Below are 22,586 nucleotides of genomic sequence, written 5' to 3'. Positions count from 1 at the left end.
AAATTACAAGTGAACGTACAGCGGTTGGTCTAGTGTGTGACCGAGTGCGGGTGTACGCAGCCATCCGTGACTGTGCACATGTCTTTGGATGTCACCATTAACACGGTGGCCCGCATTATGTTTACACACAGTCCTGTGTGGCGATGCATATGCCTGGGAGGGTTCGCTGAGAAACATGCAAGTGTGTCGGATGATAAACCTTGAACAGTGAATATTCAGCTGAAATCGACATATTTTCTTTTATCTGATAGCACGTACGATGTAGCTTGGTACTGGCTGTTGTTGCTGGTTGTTTACCCATGATTCTTTATCTCTTAGTTACTTTTGATGATGGCTCTTGATGGTTTTCTTTTGATAAGTGTTTTTATTTAGCTTTATAGCTGACTGATGCGTCAGACCGTTCATCTTTAAGTCCCTTTGTTGGTGGTTGTTTTTTGCATTTGACAATTTGTTTATAGTAACCTGTTCAGTTGATTCTCTTTTATTATTTGTTTGGTTATATTAGTAGTTGTTTTTTGCCTTTGACAATTACATTTTAAGTTACATTTATATTTTATTGCTGCCCTCGAGCACTTTCTTTGTTTCTTTTGCTGTGGATTGTTGTCTCTGACACTTCGATCTTCAATTACTTTTAATTGTTATTTTTGATGGCTCTGCTGTTATAGCTGATCACTGACCTTGATCTCTTATCTTTTATTTTAATTTTGTTCTATTAATTCCTGTTTTGTTTGTTTCATCTGATGCCCTTTAGCTTCCCCAAAGTTTTTAGTAACCCTGGCGTCTGCATGAACTAATACAGTATCATAAACAAATGTCACAAATTCAATTAATTGATTCCTCATATGAATTTGAGCTCCATTAAAAACGGGTTTTGTTTGACTATTTATCTCTTCATTCGTTTCAGGTAATCTCCGCTCTGTCGAGGATCTCCCACCACAGCATCGCACAGATCAAAGGCATCAGGTACGTGTCTCCCTCGTGGCGCTCGCATTTATTATTCAAACAGCCAAAGCAATCACTGGTATCAGCATCAAAGAAAACCATTAGGATGTATTCCACATTTTACTTGCGGGCCTATATTAAGATGGAGGTGGCCATTAACATCTGCTGCTCATTTAGAAGTCGATTTGCATTTTTAAGCAATTAGCTGCAGCTTTTAGCCAGTGTTATCTTGCCGGATGCAAAATAATTCACAACACACTTCCATCTGTCATTCACACAGTAGAAATTGTAGAAATTCAGTAGTGCAGGTCAGAATACATTGCACACTGCACACAGATGATGTGAAGCTGTGGAAATCCGACACACTGCTGTATCAGGGCTGGTATTGGCGTCTGATTTTCTCTTCGTTTGCTCAATCTGCTTGGAGCTTGGCGGCTCACCGGCGCCACATAAAAAGCCATTTTATTCGTCTGAGTAAGGAGTTGATGGAGCGCGCCCATTAGGAGCCATGCCAAGAAATGAGGGGATGAAGAAGAGAGAGACAGAGGGAGAGGGACAGAGAAAGAGCAGGTCCCCTGCCATTAATAAAGACAGCACAACCTGCTGAGTGCTGGCTAATTCACAGCCTGTCCACACTGACCATTTCGCTGTGAGGTGTTGAAAGCAAGGCTCCTGTAACCTCAGTACAAATCACACGTTGGACTTGCTGATCCCGTGTTACTTTAATCTCAGCGAATCAGAAAACTAATTCAGCTCTACACTTTTATTTAAATTCCAGATTGTCAAACTGTGCGGATCGGAACCCAGATGGTTATGAGCCTAGCTCTGTCCAAAACGGAATACCGGGTTTTCATAAGGCTTGTGTTTGAAATTGTCCTTCAACAGAGGGACAAGCACCTGAACACTGATGTGTCCTTGAGCAAAGCAATGTTTTCCTCTCAGCCCCGAGGGTTACCGTGACCTCTTACCACGCTATGGAAGTAGAAATACAATTGCCTCATGGGGATTAATGAAATGTGACCTAATTAAGTAAGGTCGGGCCCTTGGCTTGAACAAGAAAACATTGACTAAGGTGATTTGAATGGTACACTGAACTGCAATGTCCCGGGGGGATCTTTCAATTTAAAATTGATTTAAAAAAAAAGATTAAATAAATAAATAATAAAAAATTTATATATATATATATATATATATATATATATATACACTATATTACCAAAAGTATTCGCTCACCCATTCAAATGATCAGAATCAGGTGTTCTAATCACTTGGCCTGGCCCCAGGTGTATAAATTCAAGCACTCAGGCATGCAGACTGTGAAACAAGACATTTGTGAAAGAATGGGCCGCTCTCAGGAGCTCAGTGAATTCCAGCGTGGAACTGTCATAGGATGCCACTTGTGCAACAAATCCAGTCGTGAAATTTCCTCGCTCCTAAATATTCCACAGTCAACTGTCAGCTCTATTATAACAAAATGGAAGCGTTTGGGAACAACAGCAACTCAGCCACGAAGTGGTAGGCCACGTAAAGTGACGGAGAGGGGTCAGCGGATGCTGAAGCACATAGTGCAAAGAGGTCGCCGACTTTCTGCACAGTCAATTGCTAGAGAGCTACAAACTTCATGTGACCTTCAGATTAGCCCAAGTACAGTACGCAGAGAGCTTCATGGAATGGGTTTCCATGGCCGAGCAGCTGCAGCCAAGCCACACATCACCAAGTGCAATGCAAGGCGTCGGATGCAATGGTGTAAAGCACGCCGTCACTGGCCTCTAGAGCAGTGGAGACGCGTTCTCTGGAGTGATGAATCACGCTTTTCCATCTGGCAATCTGATGGACGAGTCTGGGTTTGGAGGTTGCCAGGAGAACGGTACATTTCAGATTGCATTGTGCCAACTGTGAAATTTGGTGGAGGAGGAATTATGGTATGGGGTTGTTTTTCAGGAGCTGGGCTTGGCCCCTTAGTTCCAGTGAAAGGAACATTGAATGCTTCAGGATACCAAAACATTTTGGACAATTCCATGCTCCCAACCTTGTGGGAACAGTTTGGAGCGGGCCCCTTCCTCTTCCAACATGACTGTGCACCAGTGCACAAAGCAAGGTCCATAAAGACGTGGATGACAGAGTCTGGTGTGGATGAACTTGACTGGCCTGCACAGAGTCCTGACCTGAACCCGATAGAACACCTTTGGGATGAATTAGAGCGGAGACTGAGAGCCAGGCCTTCTCGACCAACATCAGTGTGTGACCTCACCAATGCGCTTTTGGAAGAATGGTCAAAAATTCCTATAAACACTCTCCTCAACCTTGTGGACAGTCTTCCCAGAAGAGTTGAAGCTGTAATAGCTGCAAAAGGTGGACCGACATCATATTGAATTCTATGAGTTAGGAATGGGATGGCACTTCAGTTCATAGAATGAGTAAAGGCAGGTGAGCGAATACTTTTGGTAATATAGTGTATATATATATATATATATATAATGTATCTTGCTCATTCCTGAAAGTTTTAAACTAAAAATCATACTGTACCTTAAATGTGTGACTTGAAATGTAAACCATCTTCTGCGCAGCAAATTTAAAGTTTCTCCCTCATTTGTTTCTGACCACAAAAGTTGCCTTCCTCACCTTACACCGGATGAGTTTATGATAAGTAATAACCTTAACTGAAATACCAACTCTGTTCTCACCATCTACACATTATTTGTTCGCCTGCTAGCTGTGAGTTTTTACCTCCAGTTCATTAGGAAATCTTGTTAGAGTCTCTGAAATTCCTGGATGTTCTACCCCATGCACCAAAGGCTTGTCTGGTATGCTGTGAGAGGCTTCACATGGATTGATATGGAGACATCTCTGAGGAGCGGATGATGCAAAGTTACTGACATCTATGATTTTAATCAATGCAATGCATTGATAATCAATGGTATTAGCGTGAGTGCATATTCAGTGTACATATCTATGATGGTGTTTAAGCCATTGTGTATCTGTTGCTGCCTTTGCTCCATGATTTATAGATAGGCATGGGGATTAATGCATGATGAGGTCAGGGGCAATGTAGTGTACGATCCAACATGAACAGACTGCTACTATCAAGGAGAGCACTTACGTGGATGATCGCTGACCCCAATTGGCCTTTTCTGAGGGATCCTCTCACCGTTTCTTGCTGAGGGTGAGGTCAGCCGCTTTCAAAGGTCCGAGGACCTGTCACACCTCTTCTGTCTCGCTTCAAAGCCTCTGTCAACTACGCACAGGCCTGACAGCAGCCATAACTCATTCCAGCACCATACCGGCATCAAAAGCCCTGTACCATGTAGGCAGTGCATGCCTTCCAGGCTTACCAGTACAGTGGTGTGGCCTAGTGTGGCACCTTTATGAATAGGATTCTAACTACATGGATAATGAGGATAACAGAAACAAACAAAAATAGAATCAAATGAAATTGAATAAATTAGACTAATGACAACATGAACGTGTCTTATATTTGTGGTTTTACTTGTTATTCTTCATGAAAGCCAGGGATTTAATAATTGATACTGAATCTGCAAGTCTTGCGTTCTCAGGTATGGATTTCTCTTGTTCTCTTGCAACAGCCAAAGTTTGCCTTGAGCTGGCTCTCACAAGCAGGTCGAAGCTTAATGCGTTAATCTCACGAGAGACCTATGAGCCCAACCTAGGTGCCAATTTGTAAAGTGCTTTAAAGTAATTAAATCAGTTAAAGCTTCATATAATTTAGAAATAACAACAGTAAGAGAAGAGAAAACAGGCGATTTACTGCAATGCTTGATACCCCACCTTTTTTTTTTAAATGTAAATAATCTGAGATGCAATTTAAATTGACAAAAACTTGAACATAACTTGAGCTCTAGATTTTTTCTTTCAGGTGTCACTTTATAGCCAATCAAATGGAATAACCAAATGTAACAAGTGCTGAATATGGCACTAGTGATGCCATATTAAACAGCAGTTGATGATACATGGTAAAGTAACTGATAAACAAACTGACAGAGAAAACAATCAACAGGAAAAAATAAGATGAACAGTCAAACGCAAAAATAAAAGTGAATAAAAACAAATTATCAAAGGACTGAAAAAGTCAATTTAAACAAAGAGTCTAATGTCACAATCATCAGCTGTTAACAAAAGCTACTAAAAGATAAACAGTCAGAGGCAACAATCAATGATTAAAAGAAAATACAATATAAGCATAAGAGGTAACAATTAACAACCATCAACAAAAGTAACCACATTTTCAGGTTAAGATTTCAGTTCATATGTTCTAAAAATGTTCTCATTAGCTATTGAATGAAAATTTGCACAAGATAGTTATATTTTCACATATCTCATACGCTCACATGTGATTGTTTTTTTTTCATTACTTGTGGATTTGAATTTCCATATGTGGAATCAAATCATAGCACATGAAAGCTTGTGAAATGTGCTTCTGTTCTGTGAACTGCACAATTTCTGTACATTCCCAACATACGATTGGCTGTTTTCACATGTGAACTTGAATATCAACATGTGAAAATAATAATAATCTCACCTGCGATCGGAACATTTTCGCATGTGAAAGACATACATTCAGAATCTCCACATGGGGAAACTATCCCACTATGTAGCTGATCCAGTTTGAATTCAACTGTACTTGACTTTAATCTATTTTTCATCTCCACATGTGACGGGATACTGCCTGTAGAGCCACAGAGGGATTAGAGGGATTTAGTATTTCATCTACAAATTACAGGTGCTTATGTGAAACAGATAAGGCCAAGATGAATGAAATGAACTTAATGTGTTGGAGGTTAGTGGAGACAAACACGGTGTATTAAGGAAGTTGTCTCTGAAAGTGATTTCAAGGATCTTCCCCAGCTTCAGTTCCTCATGGTGGAGGCCTTGATGCTGGGATAATAACCCCACCGGTCTTAAATCATGTTCATCTGGGCACCGCTTCAGGCCGTCCAGTGAGCGGAGAGTTCCTCACTGTGTTAAATCTCCGGGCAACATTGCCACAGGCATGTCCATCGACGTTCCGTTGAAGCTCATTGATCTCCTCTCTGATGTTGGTTCCCTGTAATCGGACAGCAACAGTTCATGTCAGCGTCAGCATTCTAGCTATCCTGCACATTGAGAGATACACCAGACACGCTGTCGCATTTCCTCACACACAGTACACTCCCACCCCTGGCATTCTTTAGTTTCTATCCTGTCTTTTATCAGCATCCTTATTTGAAATCTTGCAGCCAGCACAAATGTTTCCATTAAGTTCAAGAGCATATATGGCATGGTAAATTAGAGGCATGTCCTTCTCTTATTTCAGTATTCCAACACTTTTTTCCTTGCATCTTTATTTAAGATTAAACTGTGATTAAGTTAGTCAAATCTCTCTAAACTGGGCTGCCCAGCTGGTGTAATACACTATATCTCAGCTGATAGAGGTTTCTCTGATTTCTCCGGGAAAGGTTCTACAAAAATACATTTTGATTTATACGTTGTTTTTTTTTTTTGTTTGTTTGTTTTTTCGGGGGGGGGGGGGGGGGTCTTGTTGAAGAACCTCTGACTTTACTGTCTACCCCTCCTCCCCCTTCTGAAACAAACCTCCATCCTTCATACCGTCTGCATCTCTCCATCTCTACACAATCTATCGCCAGACCTGTCGACCCAAAACAAAAGCTGATTCCAGTGTTCTCTCTTTTTATCTGAGATCCTAAATCCTCTTTGTGTCGTCCCCGTCCCTTCGCGCCCTGGGAGCTGACCTTGTGCTTCTCACGGCTTATCTACAGTGCGAGCCCTGCGTCATCCTCTCTTCTGTTATTCAGACCCCCACCCCTCCTTATCTTCACTGTCCTCAGCTGACCCCTCTCTAACCTTCACCCACCTCGCACTCCTCAACTAGTTCATCGCCGATCCCTGCAGGCAGAGTGTGTGTGATGGGCACCGGGGATCAGGGTCACAGAGTTCTAGAGACATCAGATCAACGGCTAGACAAAGAGTAGATGAGGAGGAAGTTTTAGGAGGGCTTTACATAATGATAGTCCTCTAAAACCCTTCCAGTTACACTCAATTATCATATGTAAACTTCAATAATTAAAACTATTTGATTATTTGTGAGACTAATGCTATTGAGTGACTCTTCGAATTTAAGAGTGCTTTTTTATTATGAAGATGAATTATACAGGTTGTATGTGTGCAGGTGTGGTGAGCAATGAAATACATGTTGTGAAATCACATGATCAGGAAATGATAAAAAGGTATTGTATTCTGGTGAAGTTACAGAAAAAAAAAAAAAACATGCAGTTAAATTACAGGTACATTTAGTAAAAAGTGGGGTGAATAACAGAATTACGATTTTAAAATAGAGAATAACACAAATGCCCACACACGACACAACACTTCATGACCACTCTGGTCTCAGGTGAACCCAAATACATGAGTGTATATCCTCTATTCAAAATGCACACTTGTTATTGAGGTTAATTACAAGTCATGTCATTGATATTTCAAAAAACAGTAACCGAAAGTAATGAGGCTTCATTACTTTAATATTGTGACATTTTTAACAGGTAATTAATAACTATCGGTATACATTTTTTGAAGTTCCCGGCCCAACCCTGACTATATGTATGTCATACAGTATATGTAACCAACCCTAACAGAAGCAAACTGGTCAGTAGAGAAAATGTAAAATGTAAATTTAAAAAAAACAAAAAAACAACTCTTTTGTACATTTTTGCGAATCCACATTACTGAAAGTAGAAGAAAAAGTTATAAATAATTAAACCAAACTAAAAGACCTAGCAATCCATGCATATCATACATCCCAACAAACATCATCACGTGCAAAAAGGGTAATAAAGAGAGAAACCATAATAATGGGTCATTGAAGTTAAGATAAGAAAGACATTTCGCAGTTTAGTCAAAGAAAATCTTCAAATATGAAAAAAGAAAATAATATTCTTAATTTCCTAAAGCCTGTGATGATGTTTTGGAAATAGCCTCTTATGTCATAGATACATTTATGAATTGAAATGAAAGAGGGAAAAGCAACAAATCCACACAGTTGAGAGGCTGTAGCCAGAGAATATTTGGCATTTCTTGTCAATCTATAATAGTTTATAATAGTCATGATGCTTTGAAAATTGCTTCTTATGTTACAGAGATATACAATTTCCGTTGACATTAAAGCAACAAACAGTTGAGAAGCTGTAGCCAAAATATTTGGCTTTTCTAATATTATATTTTATTATTTTTTGTTGTTGTTGCCGTTGATCAAGTAATAGATGAATTGTTTCAGTTCCAACTGAAATCCTTCATTCCAAGTTGAAAAGACATATGTGATTTGAAATGGAAATGTGCATCTTGTATAAAAATAAAATAAAAACGGAGTAATAATTTATGTAATTTTACTGCTTAGAGACATTGTTTCCTCTTTATTTTTGCACAAAAACAATACAAAAATGCACTTGTTTCTACATTACATTTATTTTCAAGATGAGCAGGCTGCACTTCACAGCAACTTCACAGCGTAGGACAAGCATAACTGTATCACCCCCCCCCCCCCCACACTCCCATTAGTGTGCAGTTATCACATCGCACATCCACTTCTCCATTTTTTACACATGGCAATTGAATGCATCGTGTCTGCTAATACAGAATGTAAATGTTGTGAAAAAAAATAACTCACACATGTAAAGAAAGAGGCTCTTACTCATGTGTTACTTTGCAAACACACACACGCACACACACACACGAACTCACACACACTCCCTTGGCGAGAGCGGCTTGGGAGTGAAACTGCATATACCAGGTTTAAAAGAAGACCGGGGAGGGTTTATGGACAGGCATGGTACAATAAGTGGCGAGGTGCACTAGCTTTGCTCGAGTTGCAGCGATTTATTGACCCCCGCAGAAACCCAGCCGTGTCCTGGGACGTGAAACTGCTGCCAACGCCGGTGGTTTGAGCTGCGTTCACACCTAACGACTACACTGTTGTTCTGCTGTTCGACAGTAGTTGATCAATGGGACCGGCCCACTGCGGCTATGTCTTGCACACGTGCGCACAACAACTCCCTTTACAACAGCATCGAACAGCGATGGAGAAATTATAGAGCGTAGTGTGAAATTAGCCAGGAATAGGCAGGGCACGAAGGAAGGAAAGAAAGAGAGATTGAAGAGTTTGGTCAGAGAAACGTGGGCCCTCATTTATTACATTCATTAGGTGCAAAAGACGGTTTTCCTCTTCGATGTTCCATGGTTGTTAACCTTCAAATGCTCAGGAAAGCATCAACAACCCACGCTGGAGCGCAGCGACAAAACAAAACAAGCCATCAACAATCATTTTTAAAAGCGGGTAATGTTTAATTTACCAGCTCTACATTTAATATCTTATAGCAGCATTTGCGTTGAAGACCAACTCCTTCCAAGATGTCCTGAGCCAGGGATGCCACCACGGGTTCATGGATTTGTTTTTAGGAAAATAGCAGTTGTGGCAGAGCCGTAAGACAATTATCCATTTCCCCAAAACTAATATTCAATTTAAATTCAGCTCAATCATTCAGTTTTTACAGATGATTCCTTATTTTTTTTTATGTATAATGAATTTTATGCTTGCCGGTAGATAAATATAAATGTGCTGTACTTCCCAAAAGACTCTCTGCTAGGGCTCGCAAATGGAATTACTTACTAGTGTTGTCTCTATGCTTTTTTAATGGGGTACCAAATTATTGAGAAATGACGGACTAATGGAAGCAAAATAGAACACACTACGGAGATGCCCAACCAAACCGAACTGACAAACACACAAACAGTACAATACAGCCCATCAAACATGGAGGGAGGTATAAACAGGGAAACCGTTTCATTGGTTGCGGCAGAAAATGAATCCTTAAAACATGGTCAGATGTGCCAAGTACCAAACAGAACTCCTTTGGCTAAAATTTAAACTGAGACATATTCTTGTGCTATATGTAAAAATACCTGCTACAGTTGATTACTGATGCCCTATTCACACAGGACTAACATCACCTGGGGATTTCAAATCATTTACAATATATGCAATGGTATTGCCCACGATCTTCATCCCATGCAAATCTGCCATGTCTGTAATTTGTAAAATAAAGATTACACTGCAAAATACCAGCTATGTTTTGGTGTCATGTGATGATATTATTCCCATGCAAATCAGCATCTCTGTAATTTGGGGGTCATATTTCTTTGAACCATCTGTTTTTTATTTGTCAGACAACTGAACAAGTATGAAATGCGATCACGCCTCTCAACATGACGAACAGCAGTCAACAGTCCTGCTGCCAGATTGGCTCTTTTGACGTTTTAAAATGATTTAATGACAGAGAGGGTTCTGAGCGATGAAAGTGTAGCTACAGGGCATCGTTCACTTGATCCGAGTGAGCTGCAAATGTGAATTTATGCGAAGTGATCAAATCAAGCTTGTGTTGCCTGCTGATAAAACATACAGTATGTTTTACTCCTGAAAGCTGATGTTACACAGCCTTGACATCACATCAACGTAATATAATGTCAGTGAATTCATGCACAGACTTTAAGGGGCGTATTTACATTTACATTCAGGGCATTTAGCAGATGCTTTTTGTCCAAAGCGACTTGCAGTAATTCATACTGACATTCATACATGACTGTAGCTGCCAATAAAGGTGCCAACAAGCACATCAGGAGCAGTTTGGGGTTCAGTATCCCACCCAAAGGCACCTCGACATGCATACCAGGGGAATCGAACCAGCGATAACAAGACACTGGCTCTCTATGAGCCACAGCTGCCATATCAAGCTTTCACATTGTGGGAGGGATAATTTTACTTTAGGGTTAGGGTTCTCCCCTAAAATTTGTGTGTGTTGGGGTTAGGGTTAGGGTTGTCAAAAAGAGAAGCCGAAGAATCCGGTGTGTTTACCTGCAAAACTACAGTTTATAAACCACCAAAAATACAAATTACCATATTGACTGTGTGTGAGTTAATAGCCTGAGTCAAACCAACCAATCAGAGCCAACAAGTCAGAGGCAGAGGAGGTCCGGTCTTGCAAGAACATTAGTAGCTAAGATCAGTCAGTGTGCTTCGGTGCAAGGCAGCAGTGAAAATGTCGTATGAAGTTTTCATTAATTTGTTCATTGTCTTAATAAGGTAGTGTAATGGATTTAGTAGCAAATGAAACACAGACGTATTGATCTGAAATATGTACATGTTCAACATAGGAACATAGTTGGGGGGTCCAAACCCCCCCGAGGTATAATGGGTGCGACATCCATGTCTATATGACACGAGGTCCCCTGGTAATAGAAGCCCTGTGCAACCAAGGCTTCGGAAAAAATAAATAAATAAATAAATAAACTTTTCTGGCTTACCACACTGTGCACAGACCCGCAATCTGAAGTAACAAGCTTGCAGGAAAGACAATAGAGCAGTGCTGAATAGCCAGGAGACGGCTCATCATTGGAGCTCTGATGAAATTATAAACATGGTTCAATTACACCTGGTTGTGTCATAACCGAAATGAAAACGGCAGCGTTGGACAGTGCTTGGCTCCGCAAAACAACACCGGAGCAATTGATGCGAGCGCACATCTCCACAAACTACTATGTAATTAAATTTTGCCCGGCGGGACTCCATTAATAACTTATAATATAATGCACACTTCATTGTAGGGGGCCATCAGATGTGGGTGTGTTATCACACTCCGGAGGACGCGCCTTCTGCGCTGCGCTCCTGCTCATAACGGCGAGTGAGGAAGTTACATAAATCAGAGGAGGCCGTTTTTGTGTTATTATTTCTTTAATAATAGTACTCGTAATTAGCTCGCCAAAATACAGAGGTTTTAATGAAGTCAGCCGCTTCAAACAAGGAAACGGTTGCACGGTTAATGAATCAGAGGAAGACTGTGGAGGGTGTGTGTGTGTGTGTGTGTGTGTGTGTGTGTGTGCTTAAGGGTGACCAACTGACCTTTGACTATCTAGCTGAGCATTCATTAACTTGATGGCTGACACTCTGTTTCACTGTGACCACTGCTTTAATCACACACAGGCTAATTGGCGGTGTCACAAGGACACACACAGCTTGACACACACACACACTCACAAACCTGCCACGTCCGCAACTAAAATGATCAAATAGACGACTGCGTTTTATTGCTTGTTGCTCTTTTTGCACTCACAGTGTAACTTTCACCGTCGTGCGTGGCCACCAGGTCACTGCTGTCGCCTGCGCGTGGTACCATTATTAACGCCCCAGTCGTCTGATCGTATCTTAGGATTAAACACAGGCAGATGATTTTTAAAGCCGAGTGCTTGCAGAGAGCAGAGAGCTCTGGAGCGTTCGGTCTCCTACGCTGAACTCTCCGTAACGTCTCCCAGCTCATTTTACAGTCAGCCTCGGCACACGGACGTTCATTCTTTCTCTCCTTGTTCTCTCTCTCCTGCTTTAACATCTCTGTTGAACCTTTTCACACAATAAGATGCAGTGTTCATAGAATGTATTCACCGCAGTATTTACTTTATTTATTCACATATCTTAGAATCACAGAATGTTTTCGCGCTTTCGGGCTTTAGAGTCTGTTAAAGCCGTGACTCCCTTGATCCCTTGAAAAAACTCCCCGCACACATGCTCTTACCACCTCCCTATGTGGTACAAATATCACCCCTTTCTCAAGGGTATATGATGTTTGCTTGCACAACAGCAAGTTGTATTAAGTAACTGCAGGAGATGGAGTAACACAGACACACAAACATGCACAAAACACTTCCTCAGGAAGCCCAACACAAAATGATCCGTCTCCAAAACATGGCACACAGGCTTTCAAATAAAAGACATCTTTTATTAAAAGGGCTAGAACAGAAGATATCAAGATGACTAAACCAAAGGGAGTAAAGGGTAAACGTAAAGATATTGTGATGGGATATTATTTTGGTAAAAAAAAAATGCCGCAGAGGTATCAAGTTTACAACGACTTCAAAATTGTACTTGTACTTTTACAGTACTGAAAGGAGCACAGCTACTGGGATACATTTCATCACTTCCTACTCTAGCAAATTTTAAAGGTGTGCAATGTAGCTAAAGGGAAGGACATTTTAACCAATAGAGAAATGCACTGAATAAACAAACTCACCTTAAAGAACAACACAGTTTCCTGCTGTTTTACTTTGTTTATATGTGGACGACCCCGCCACCTTGCAAAATAACACAGTTCTGGAGAACACTGGACCTGGGGAAGGCCTTTTTGCATTTATTTCTTGTTTCTTTTTTTGTTTTTTTAGTAGCCACTGTAGGAGATAATGAGATCAGGGGTGTTCAGTTGGTTGCAATCTACAACCACAAGACTGCTCGAGCTAAGTTCTCCATCTTTTTCGTGAATGATGGTGGCGATATTTGCGCCACACGTGTGCGTTTGTGTGTGTGTGTCTCCAATGACTCTTTGACAGTAGGAAAACAAATCATGCGTTCAGTAGTTACATTATAGAAAGAGATTCAAGGTCAACCTTGCGGGGCTGTTTACCGTAACAGAAACCACTGCTGGCTGCCGCTCTGTGTGGGATTTATTGCTCGAGGAGAGGTTGGAAAACAGCAGCATGCTGCAAACACGGTGAAAGGCAAACAAACGGTCCTAAAAAATGAAGAACAAATTCCTTCTACTGAAAAATGAAACGGTATTGAGGCATTCTGTAACTTTGAAAGCTGCAAAGTGTTTTTAATAAAAAAAAAACAGTTTTCAGCTCGGAGGATTGCAGAAGCCTGAGAGCATCTCCTATAAACAGAAGAGATACTCCGGATTCATTTTAATAATACAGGCCATTTCTGCTCCGGTAATGTAAGTGTGGTTGATGATTAGCACCGATCGTGACCTTGCTGATTTTAATGAGCTTCAATTGTGCACAACATTAAGCTAATAGGCTATAATTTGTAGCAATCAGCACTCGTGAAAGACAAATTAAAAAAAAAAAAAAAGAAAAGGCACCATCAACTCGACCGGGCAATCGAGATCCAATCATGCACTTTATAATGTTTGCAGGAAGCAGATATCTTTAAAAAGATTAGAAATAAATCCACTCTGTTTAATGAGATAATTGATTAGTCATCCACGTTTATGATCTGCCACTTCCTGGGAGTATTGTGTTTGTTGACACTGAGTGAACAGGAGTGAGAAATTGAAGGCGAGGATAAATTATTCAGATTATCGCCCGATGGGCTGACATGGATGCTTTTATCTAGCTTTTATTCAGCTTGCAGTGTTTTTCATAATCATTTTGTTTCATAACAAAAAAGTGTACAAGCGGAGAAGGTCACTTTTGCTGTGAAAACAAAACAAAATGAAAAAATCTACAGCTCTAAACTTGTCAGTTTCAATATTTTATAAATCTCGTCTTTGTCCCTGAGGGTTCTTGAAAGCAGCCCAAACCCCCTGAGAGGATTTAAAAGACACCTGGTCATCCATCTGAAAAAAAAAAAAGGCTGTTTTCCCCCAAGAATTCCTGAGAAACTTGGCTGTGGGAAGATGCTGTGTTTTTTATCTGTCAGCAGCGCTGTGTTGATGTGTTTTGACAGTGTTGTGTGTGACTGATGGGGTCCTCTGTTGGATACATCCTGCCGAAGTGCTGGGGCTCAGAGTGACAACCTGGCAGATAGAGCACGCAGTTTCTGACCGGTTATTTTTCTACCTGTGACACGGTGTGTGCAGTAATAAACTGTTTTGTACCCTCTCTCACTCTTTGTGTGTGTGTGTGTGTGTGTGTGTGTGTGTGTTTTGTCTGTCTACCAGGCCCTTTCCATCGGAGGACACAGCTCTGAATGAGGATGATGTGTACCGGAGCCTTGAGGAGTTGGCAGAGTAAGTAAACAACAAAACACCCACACAAACTTCTTGTTTTTTTCATTTTATAAAGTTGCCCTTGCAACTGAGCCCTGCCCCTCTATTTTTCCCCACTCACGTCTAGGGGGTATGAATAGATGTAATGGCTACTTGGTCCTCCAAACAGAGGCACACATCAAACCGAGGGATTCCTCGGTCTCTGTAGCTGTTTGGTTGTGTCCGCTTGTTGTTGTAGCGGCAAGCTACGAATGGTCACTACTTTCAAATTAAAAGCCCCCCGTTAAGAACCCAGCTCTAAACTCCAATGGGGTGCAATGTAAAGCTCTTATTTTGAAGACCAATTCTTTGTCACTGTTCATTGCCCAGCTTTGGTGCTTCATGTCACGTCTCATGTTTATGCCTACCTCAGTAGCAGCTTTTGGAAAAGGAGGAATATCATGCCTCCGTTTTAGAAAGACAGGGTGGCACATTGTCGCCTTACCTTAGAGCAAATGTGCCGCCTTTTCTACCTAAAAAGGTTTAATGTGACAACCCCCTGCAAAAAAAAACCCACATGCCTACCTCAACCCTAACCTTTTCTTTACCTAAACCTCAAGCTAATCTTGAACTAAAAGTCAAGTCTGAACTGTAAAATTTAATGGTTCACCTTCTGGGCACAGTCCCTAAAGAGTTGGCAAATTCCTAACGTGACTGTAAACATGGCCCAACATTGCCAGACTAATTCTCATTTCATTTTCTATTTTACAAGGGCTGTTGAATGAACGGGCACACACCAAATGGCCTCTACATGTATGTAGATGGATATACTACAACCAAACACAGCAATGAAAAGAGTGACGGAGCACTGAGCGCTAAACAGTACACTAAACAAAATATGTTTCTGAAAACATTTGAGGCAGGAAATAGGCAATGCAGGACCAGAATATTGATTGACATTATTGTCCTCACGATGCGATCAATACATTTACACACAACACTAATTAACACAGATCCTTGATGGTGTTTAGCTTCTCAGATTTAAAAAAAAGTATATTACAGATTGAAAAAAATGCTGTTTCCTGCTGCAAAAAGGACATTTCTTCCTGCGTTTTATGGTAAAAATGCTTCTTTCGCGATGAGAACGGCTCTGAACGCTTTTAAAGTGGAGGAAATTAAATGCAAAATACCTTCTGATTATGCAGCAAATCAGCCATAAACGTACTATTATAGTTTATAGGCCCGTCTACAAATGAGGACAGAAACAACAGAATATTTGCTCTTTCTGCATGATTGACATATTTAATGTTGTATTCTTCTACACAATGTGAGCACAAACGATTTCTGGATGTACAGAAAATCATATCTGAATACATTACAGTTCTCTCCCATCACGTATGCAGCACACATCTTGTGATGTTTCGGAGTGAACTCTGATTGTCACTTCTTCCAATTTCCTCTAACTGCCTAATTACATAAGCCCTCTGTCACTCTGCCCGTTGCCATGGCGACACTGGCTCTGCCCTGGCTTCTGGCTTGACTGCCTCTCCGCCGGCCGGCCTGTGTGGCTGGCCTACTGGCTCGGTGTTCGTTAGGTGGATGGGCGACTTTTCCTGGGTGTGAAAGAGAGTCGAAGGGTCTCGGTGTTGGCACCGGTTTCCCGCGGTGACAGCGGCTGCTCGCCTCAGATTAATGGAGAATAATTAGTTAACCGCTCTGAGATGGGTGTCATTCATCACATGAAGATAGGAGGGAGCGAGAGCGGGAGATAGAAAGCAGGGCATGCTGGGTATAGATATATGCCCGCTGAATACATGATTGTGTCGTTCTTTAGGGGATGAGGAATGAATGTGCTCTCGCTAGAGAGCAGAGGAGAGGAGCGCAAAGCTAAGCAGGCTAATACTGGATTAGAGTGCGTCTTAGCCAAACACGTAGCGCCGCAAGCTTTGAACGTAGGCCCTTACCTTGACAACCGAGCTGGATCTTCCACCAAAAGTGATCCTGAAGAGAGTAGAGGAATTACTAACAACAAACACGGATCAAAATGTTCTCATAGAAAAAAAAGAGCTCACAATTGGATGTTTTTTTTCTGTGTCAGTAAAAAGGAGTAAGATTCGTCATTCTGGTCCCCATATTTACTTGGTGGTAAGGTTTAGGCTAAGACTTGGCCCTAAATGCATTAGGACATGTCAAAGGGGCTAAAGTTAGCTTTGCTGTTCCTTATTTGATTGTAAATCCATCATAAAGCAATGCAACTTGTATAGAGGCTGCGTAAATTTGTAAATTACTTTTGAAAGATCCAGTGGCCATAGCAAGTGCATGGAGTGATTAATCCACCAGCAGAGCAAGTGAGCACAGAAGTGAGGTTTTGATACCATGTATATATATATATATATATATATATATATATATATATATATATATATATATATATATATATATATATACATGGTATATCAATTTACATTTTAGGGCATTTAGCAGACGCGTTTGTCCAAAGCGACTGACAGTTGTTTATTTGTACACTGATGGTGGTGGCTGCCATGCAGGGTGCCGACCAGCACATCAGAAGCAATTTGGGGTTAAGTATCTCACCCAAGGACACTTCGACATGCAGACCAGGGGAATTGAACCAGTGACCTTCCAGTACCAACTGCTGGCTCTACCCCTGAGCCACAGCAACCCGTATACAGGGTTATTTCTATAGCTAGAGGTTATGTCTTTAATTTCCCCTACACCTCTAACCCGCAAAATCTCCTCTTTTCCATTAATAGATTTTGTTCCCTTAAAGCCATAATAAGTCTTAAGCTTTTTTTTTTTCTTTTTCCTTTAATGGTCAGTGGTGCTGTAACCCAGTGCTCTTTGTGCAACCTGTAGGTGCAGAGGGCTGGCTCTTATTGAATTAATCATACCGCCCTGCTGCACATCTGCTCTTGACCTTTTGCAGAGAACATGTATGCATTTCGTTTCATCAATGGACGACTGCATAATTGATTCATCAGCAGGTCCTGCGCCTAATACAGTTGGACACACTTACAATAACCCTGCTCTCAAAGACTTATTAATTAGCCTGAAATATTAATGCATTCATAATTTAGATGAGTGCTTGACTGAGCTGCGGGAGGGAGGCAGGGAGGGTGAGGGCAATGATGATCGTGCAGCACAATAATAGTCCATTTTAACAGATAAACCGTTCAGGACCCCAGAGGAAAGAAATAATATGAGGGCAGGACATATGGTGCCATAAAAACAACATGCAAGGAATAAAAACGGAATATTGTTCCCAAAAATATCTAGTGTGAGAGAATAAAGCTAAACAGATGGGCAAAACATGTAATAGCAAACAATAAAAATCGATAAAGTGGCATCATTAAGTTCAGTGGTAAAGACGACAAAAGATAACTGCTTTGGAAAGCAATCTATAAAAATGGATTCTGAGGTGAGGTTTAATAACCGAGCTAATGCCAGCAGACCAAACATTAAATGGAGAGACTGTTGCAGCAGCCAGTGCCTGATATCGATCAGTGATTCATTTTCCACTGGAGCAGCCAAAAGACTCAAACTGGTGCACCCTCGTAGGTCTGTGGGGACAGCTGCAAGTTCAATCTTCACTAATGTAATGATGGCACCATGTATTTATAGGTATAACCCATTTAGTAGGGGTTTTCTTGAGGCTTTTGGTGAGATATGACTGTTCAGCATCCAGCAGCTTGGCCTAAAAAGTGAGACAGAAAATTCTGGATTGACTGTATCATTCTAGGTTAAGTAGAGGTCGCTCACCGTGCTGGATGATTTCCATATTTACAATATCATGTCAGAAGAATTCACGTTCAGGTGAGTTGGATTGAGGCTTTAAGCTGTCAATTGGAAATTGGCGCTGTAAATGGATGCCATTGAGATTCTGTGATAGGAGGATGCTCCGGTTTTTGCATTCTGCAGGACTATATCTGTTTGTGTCCGACTCAGGTAGAGGCCAGCTACTACCTAATTGAGGTCTCTTGGGTTAATGTGGTATACCTGATCCATACTTCCTCCCTCTGGCTTTGTGATGTCAAGTCCTCACATCGCTTAACTCGGAATCCTCCCCGTCTGGAATGACTCTATCCTGGAGTTGACAAAGCATGAAATGGGGGAGGGGGGGAGCTGGGGGGGTTTACAGTCGCCAAGGGACTTTTTCCTCTGTGAAAGGCCCACATAGATTTCCATTCCGAAGCAAAGAGTGTCACAAGCCCTTTTTGTCACTCTTTTGCAGTTTATTTTGCTCCATTAATCCCTTGGGCAGGTTGACATGAGAAGTCGATAGCTTGAGAATGGATAGAGCTAAGCCACGGTATTATTTACTGCAAGGTATTAAGTCACAGAAATGTCGAATTAAACTGTATTACCATCTGATCAAATTCAGAATCAAGCATTTTGAAACAACAGAAAGCCTCTAAGAATATAGATTGTAGATACCATTTTTCAAATGTAAAGTAAATAATGAGAAACCATGGGCATTTAGATTGGTTCCTTAAAAACCTTGCCCTCCATATTGAATTTGATCTTCCAGTGGGCATGAAATCTCATGGGAAGGATGAAAAATGAAAGCTGACTTGTGGTCCAGTCAGGCATGCAGCCTGGCACCATTTCTATCTGCTTTCACATCTCCACTATAGACTTAACAAACTCATGTTTTGTCTTGTGTTGTTGGTGGTTGCAACAGTGGCACCATCAATAACAAGGTTTTCCACTTGAAAGACAAAGCAAAAGTGATATTAAGAACTTGGTTATGATATTTATGCATTAGATTTACCATCACCATTTACCATTTAAATGTTATTTAGAGACATTTAGAGGTCTGGGGTCTTGGTCATGGGCATCTCAGAGGTAAACTGGCACCTCTCAAGCTACAGTATCTGTCCACACATGGAACATGCTGGACATGAATCCGCTGGATCTTAAGCCAGTACCTCACTGACTGCTCCAAGACACTGTGGCACCTATTTCCGCTTCTCTCTGTTAAGGGACCTGAGCATGACTCCCTATTGATTGGCCAGGGTTGACATTGGCAAGTGCGGCTCATAGGAACATCTGAACTATGGTTAACTGCTGTGCAGGGCAACCATCTAGCTTCAGCCTTCGAAAATCTTGTTTGAAGGGGTTGAATATCAAACTCACCAGTATGTTGTCCTTCATGTTTACATTGTGAGGCATAGTGATGTATGCAACCTTAGACTATTACTTCTTTTAGGGTTGTCTTTTAAATGTATTTGTTTTAGTTTAGTTTAGATGCTGTTTGGAAGTATTACCGGGCTGTCAAGGAGTGTCCGGTGCTGGAGCTCCCTACACGGAATATCAAGACTTTCTGTATAAAAAAATCACATTAAAGTAACAGAAAACCTGGATGACAGCCCAGCCTTTGGGGACATATGCTCAGTAGCTCTGATATGGTGAGTCATGCTCCGTCCCTACTCCACACTGATGTAGCTCTAAGGCCCGCTAACCTCTGCTAGCGGGCCGATTGCGTGCAAACGCATGCACTGGACACCCTCTGGCCTGTCACTGTGTAATCAGACAGAAAATAAGACCTAATTCATGAGTCCTCGGGACTCTGCTCCCACTCTATCTCAGTGATACATTACGATGCATACACATGCACAAGCACACACAAACAAGCACACATACATGCATTTGAATGATTTATTAATGTCTACAAAAGCCCAGGAGATGAAAACGATGTAAATGGTGAAGTTACGGTGTGACAGATTTACTACAGTGGCAAGAATTATGTCCCTCTATCCTCTCTTCTCTCTGTTTTTACACAAACACTTGCACTAATGTAAACCCTGGCACCTGAAACATTAACCACAACCATCGAATAGACAAGCCTTAACCCCAGCCACTTCATTGATAATGGGACCTGTGTGGTCTGTCATTTTAATTTTATCACATTTTGTCTAATATTTTCTTTTTAACAATTTATATTCACCCAGTGGAGGGCACTCTTCTGTCTGATGACCTGTGTCAGTGACGTTGAAGGGCTTCAAGGTCAACATTTCTGTGGCCCCTTCAGTTAGCCTATCCCCTAACCATTATTCTAACCTTAACCTTCTCTTTGACAGTGGTTGCAACACACCTAACCCTACCCCTATACCTCATAATAAACAATTCCCTACCCTGATACTTGAAACGAACTTTAACCAGGCCCCCCACCTTATCCAATCAATATTTTATGGGACCATTTGCTCATAAGTAAGAGCAAATGGTGAGGCTAGTATCATTTTTTTCCAGCCCCCAAATCCTAAATTGAATCTTTTTGAGTTTATTTATACTTGTATATTTTTCCCTTTTTTTTTTACCTGTGCCCATGCTCAATGAGCTACACCCTTGGGATCTATACTGATACCTGAATGTAAACCCCACTTTGACCTCAAGATCCAAAAAAAGGCTCATAGTTTTGTCCCTATCTACACTCAACAAAAATATAAATGCAATGATTTTGTTTTGATCCAATTTTTCACAGGAGCTGCAGGCCATGATCAACGACCTGATCAGCTCTATGCAAATGAGATGTGTCACACTGTGTGAGACATAGTGGTCAAATCAGATTCTGACTAGTTTTCTGGCATTTCAGCACATGCTCAGTAAATGTCACTTAGAGTGGACTTGCACCGTGTCCACCCTGTGCACTAATCATGCTGCTGAATCAGCAGTGCTAACAATTTTTCATAAATTGGAGATAAACTATTATTTTTCTGTGCATAAATACAGTCTTAAATCTTTTATGATCTCTCTCCATCTTTCCAACTAAACTAAAGTGTTGCATTTATATTTTTGATCAGTGTAATTGTCCATTTCCTGTGAATCTCTTGTGTGTGAGGGCAATTTCAATCCCACAAATCCAGTACCATAGATTAGTTGTTGCTACATTTAGATTTTGTTATGGGGTTGATTAGAATTATTTGACTTTAAGATCAATGCATATTGACAGTGGAAACCACCAGTCAGCTAAGAGGTCAATTAATGACATCACCAATTAGAAATCGGAAGGAGGTTTTAAATTGTAGATACGTATATATATAGAGGCATCCATGGCCATAGTTGGAAAAATCAAATCAGTCGATAAGAAGCCTTATCTCCTGATGTGTTGAGCCCTCAGTAGCATTAGCGCAATATAGCAATCAATGAGTAATCACTGATGAAAAGCACTACAAATATTTTAAGTTGACTGATTGGCCCAAAGGAGCATTGGAAAATGACAAAAAAAAAACCCTCAGCGAAAATGGAGGAGGCTTAATGTCACTGTTGATCAATACAGTATTTCCCTTTGACAACCTCTCACTAATATCATTCAAGTACAGGATCGATAGAAATCACGGTCACTATTTTCTTTTTCAGTGTTATTAATAGCAATTTTTAATCTTATATTGTATGAAAAAAAATCACACTCCGACTGCCCCCGGACTCCTCCTCCATGCTCTCCTTGGAAATCCTTCCACGAGTCATATTCATAAGACTGCACCAGACCTCCGTCGTATAATACTATCTCCAAGGGATAAGAGCAAAATGAAGTACAACATCTGCTTTCTGAAAACGCTTCCTTGCCGTCCAGCACACCAGTCCCTGTGGAGCCCACTGCCGTCTCAGGGTTCAGAGAGGAGACACCGATGGGACAGCTCCAGCTGGCCGTTGTCCTCCCACCCAGCCTTCTCAGTATTCAACATGAGCCACTTTAAATTAATGAAGAAAGAAGACGCACAGTGCTGAGAGTGAACCAAGCCACCTCAATTAAAACTTCAAATAACGCTTGCATGAGCATGACGACAAGGCTGAATATTTGATTGAGGGCAGTTCTATCTTCTCTGAGTT

General features: G+C 41.0%; 1 protein-coding gene across 8 annotated transcripts in view; it reads left to right on the top strand.

Moving 5' to 3' along the window:
• vav2 (vav 2 guanine nucleotide exchange factor) overlaps positions 1–22,586 on the top strand; it is a 228,463-nt gene that overhangs the window by 158,608 nt on the left and 47,269 nt on the right. For all 8 annotated transcript variants that reach the window (XM_037117179.1, XM_037117178.1, XM_037117175.1 and 5 more), the window contains exons 3-4: positions 905–963; positions 14,712–14,780. In XM_037117179.1, coding sequence (XP_036973074.1) covers positions 905–963; positions 14,712–14,780 — 128 coding nt within the window. The remainder of the gene's footprint in view (positions 1–904; positions 964–14,711; positions 14,781–22,586) is intronic.

This window comes from Acanthopagrus latus, chromosome 12, assembly GCF_904848185.1.
Source record: "Acanthopagrus latus isolate v.2019 chromosome 12, fAcaLat1.1, whole genome shotgun sequence".
Taxonomy (NCBI): domain Eukaryota; kingdom Metazoa; phylum Chordata; class Actinopteri; order Spariformes; family Sparidae; genus Acanthopagrus; species Acanthopagrus latus.
The sequence above is the reverse complement of the archived record's forward strand: the minus strand, read 5'-3'. Positions and strand labels throughout refer to the sequence as shown.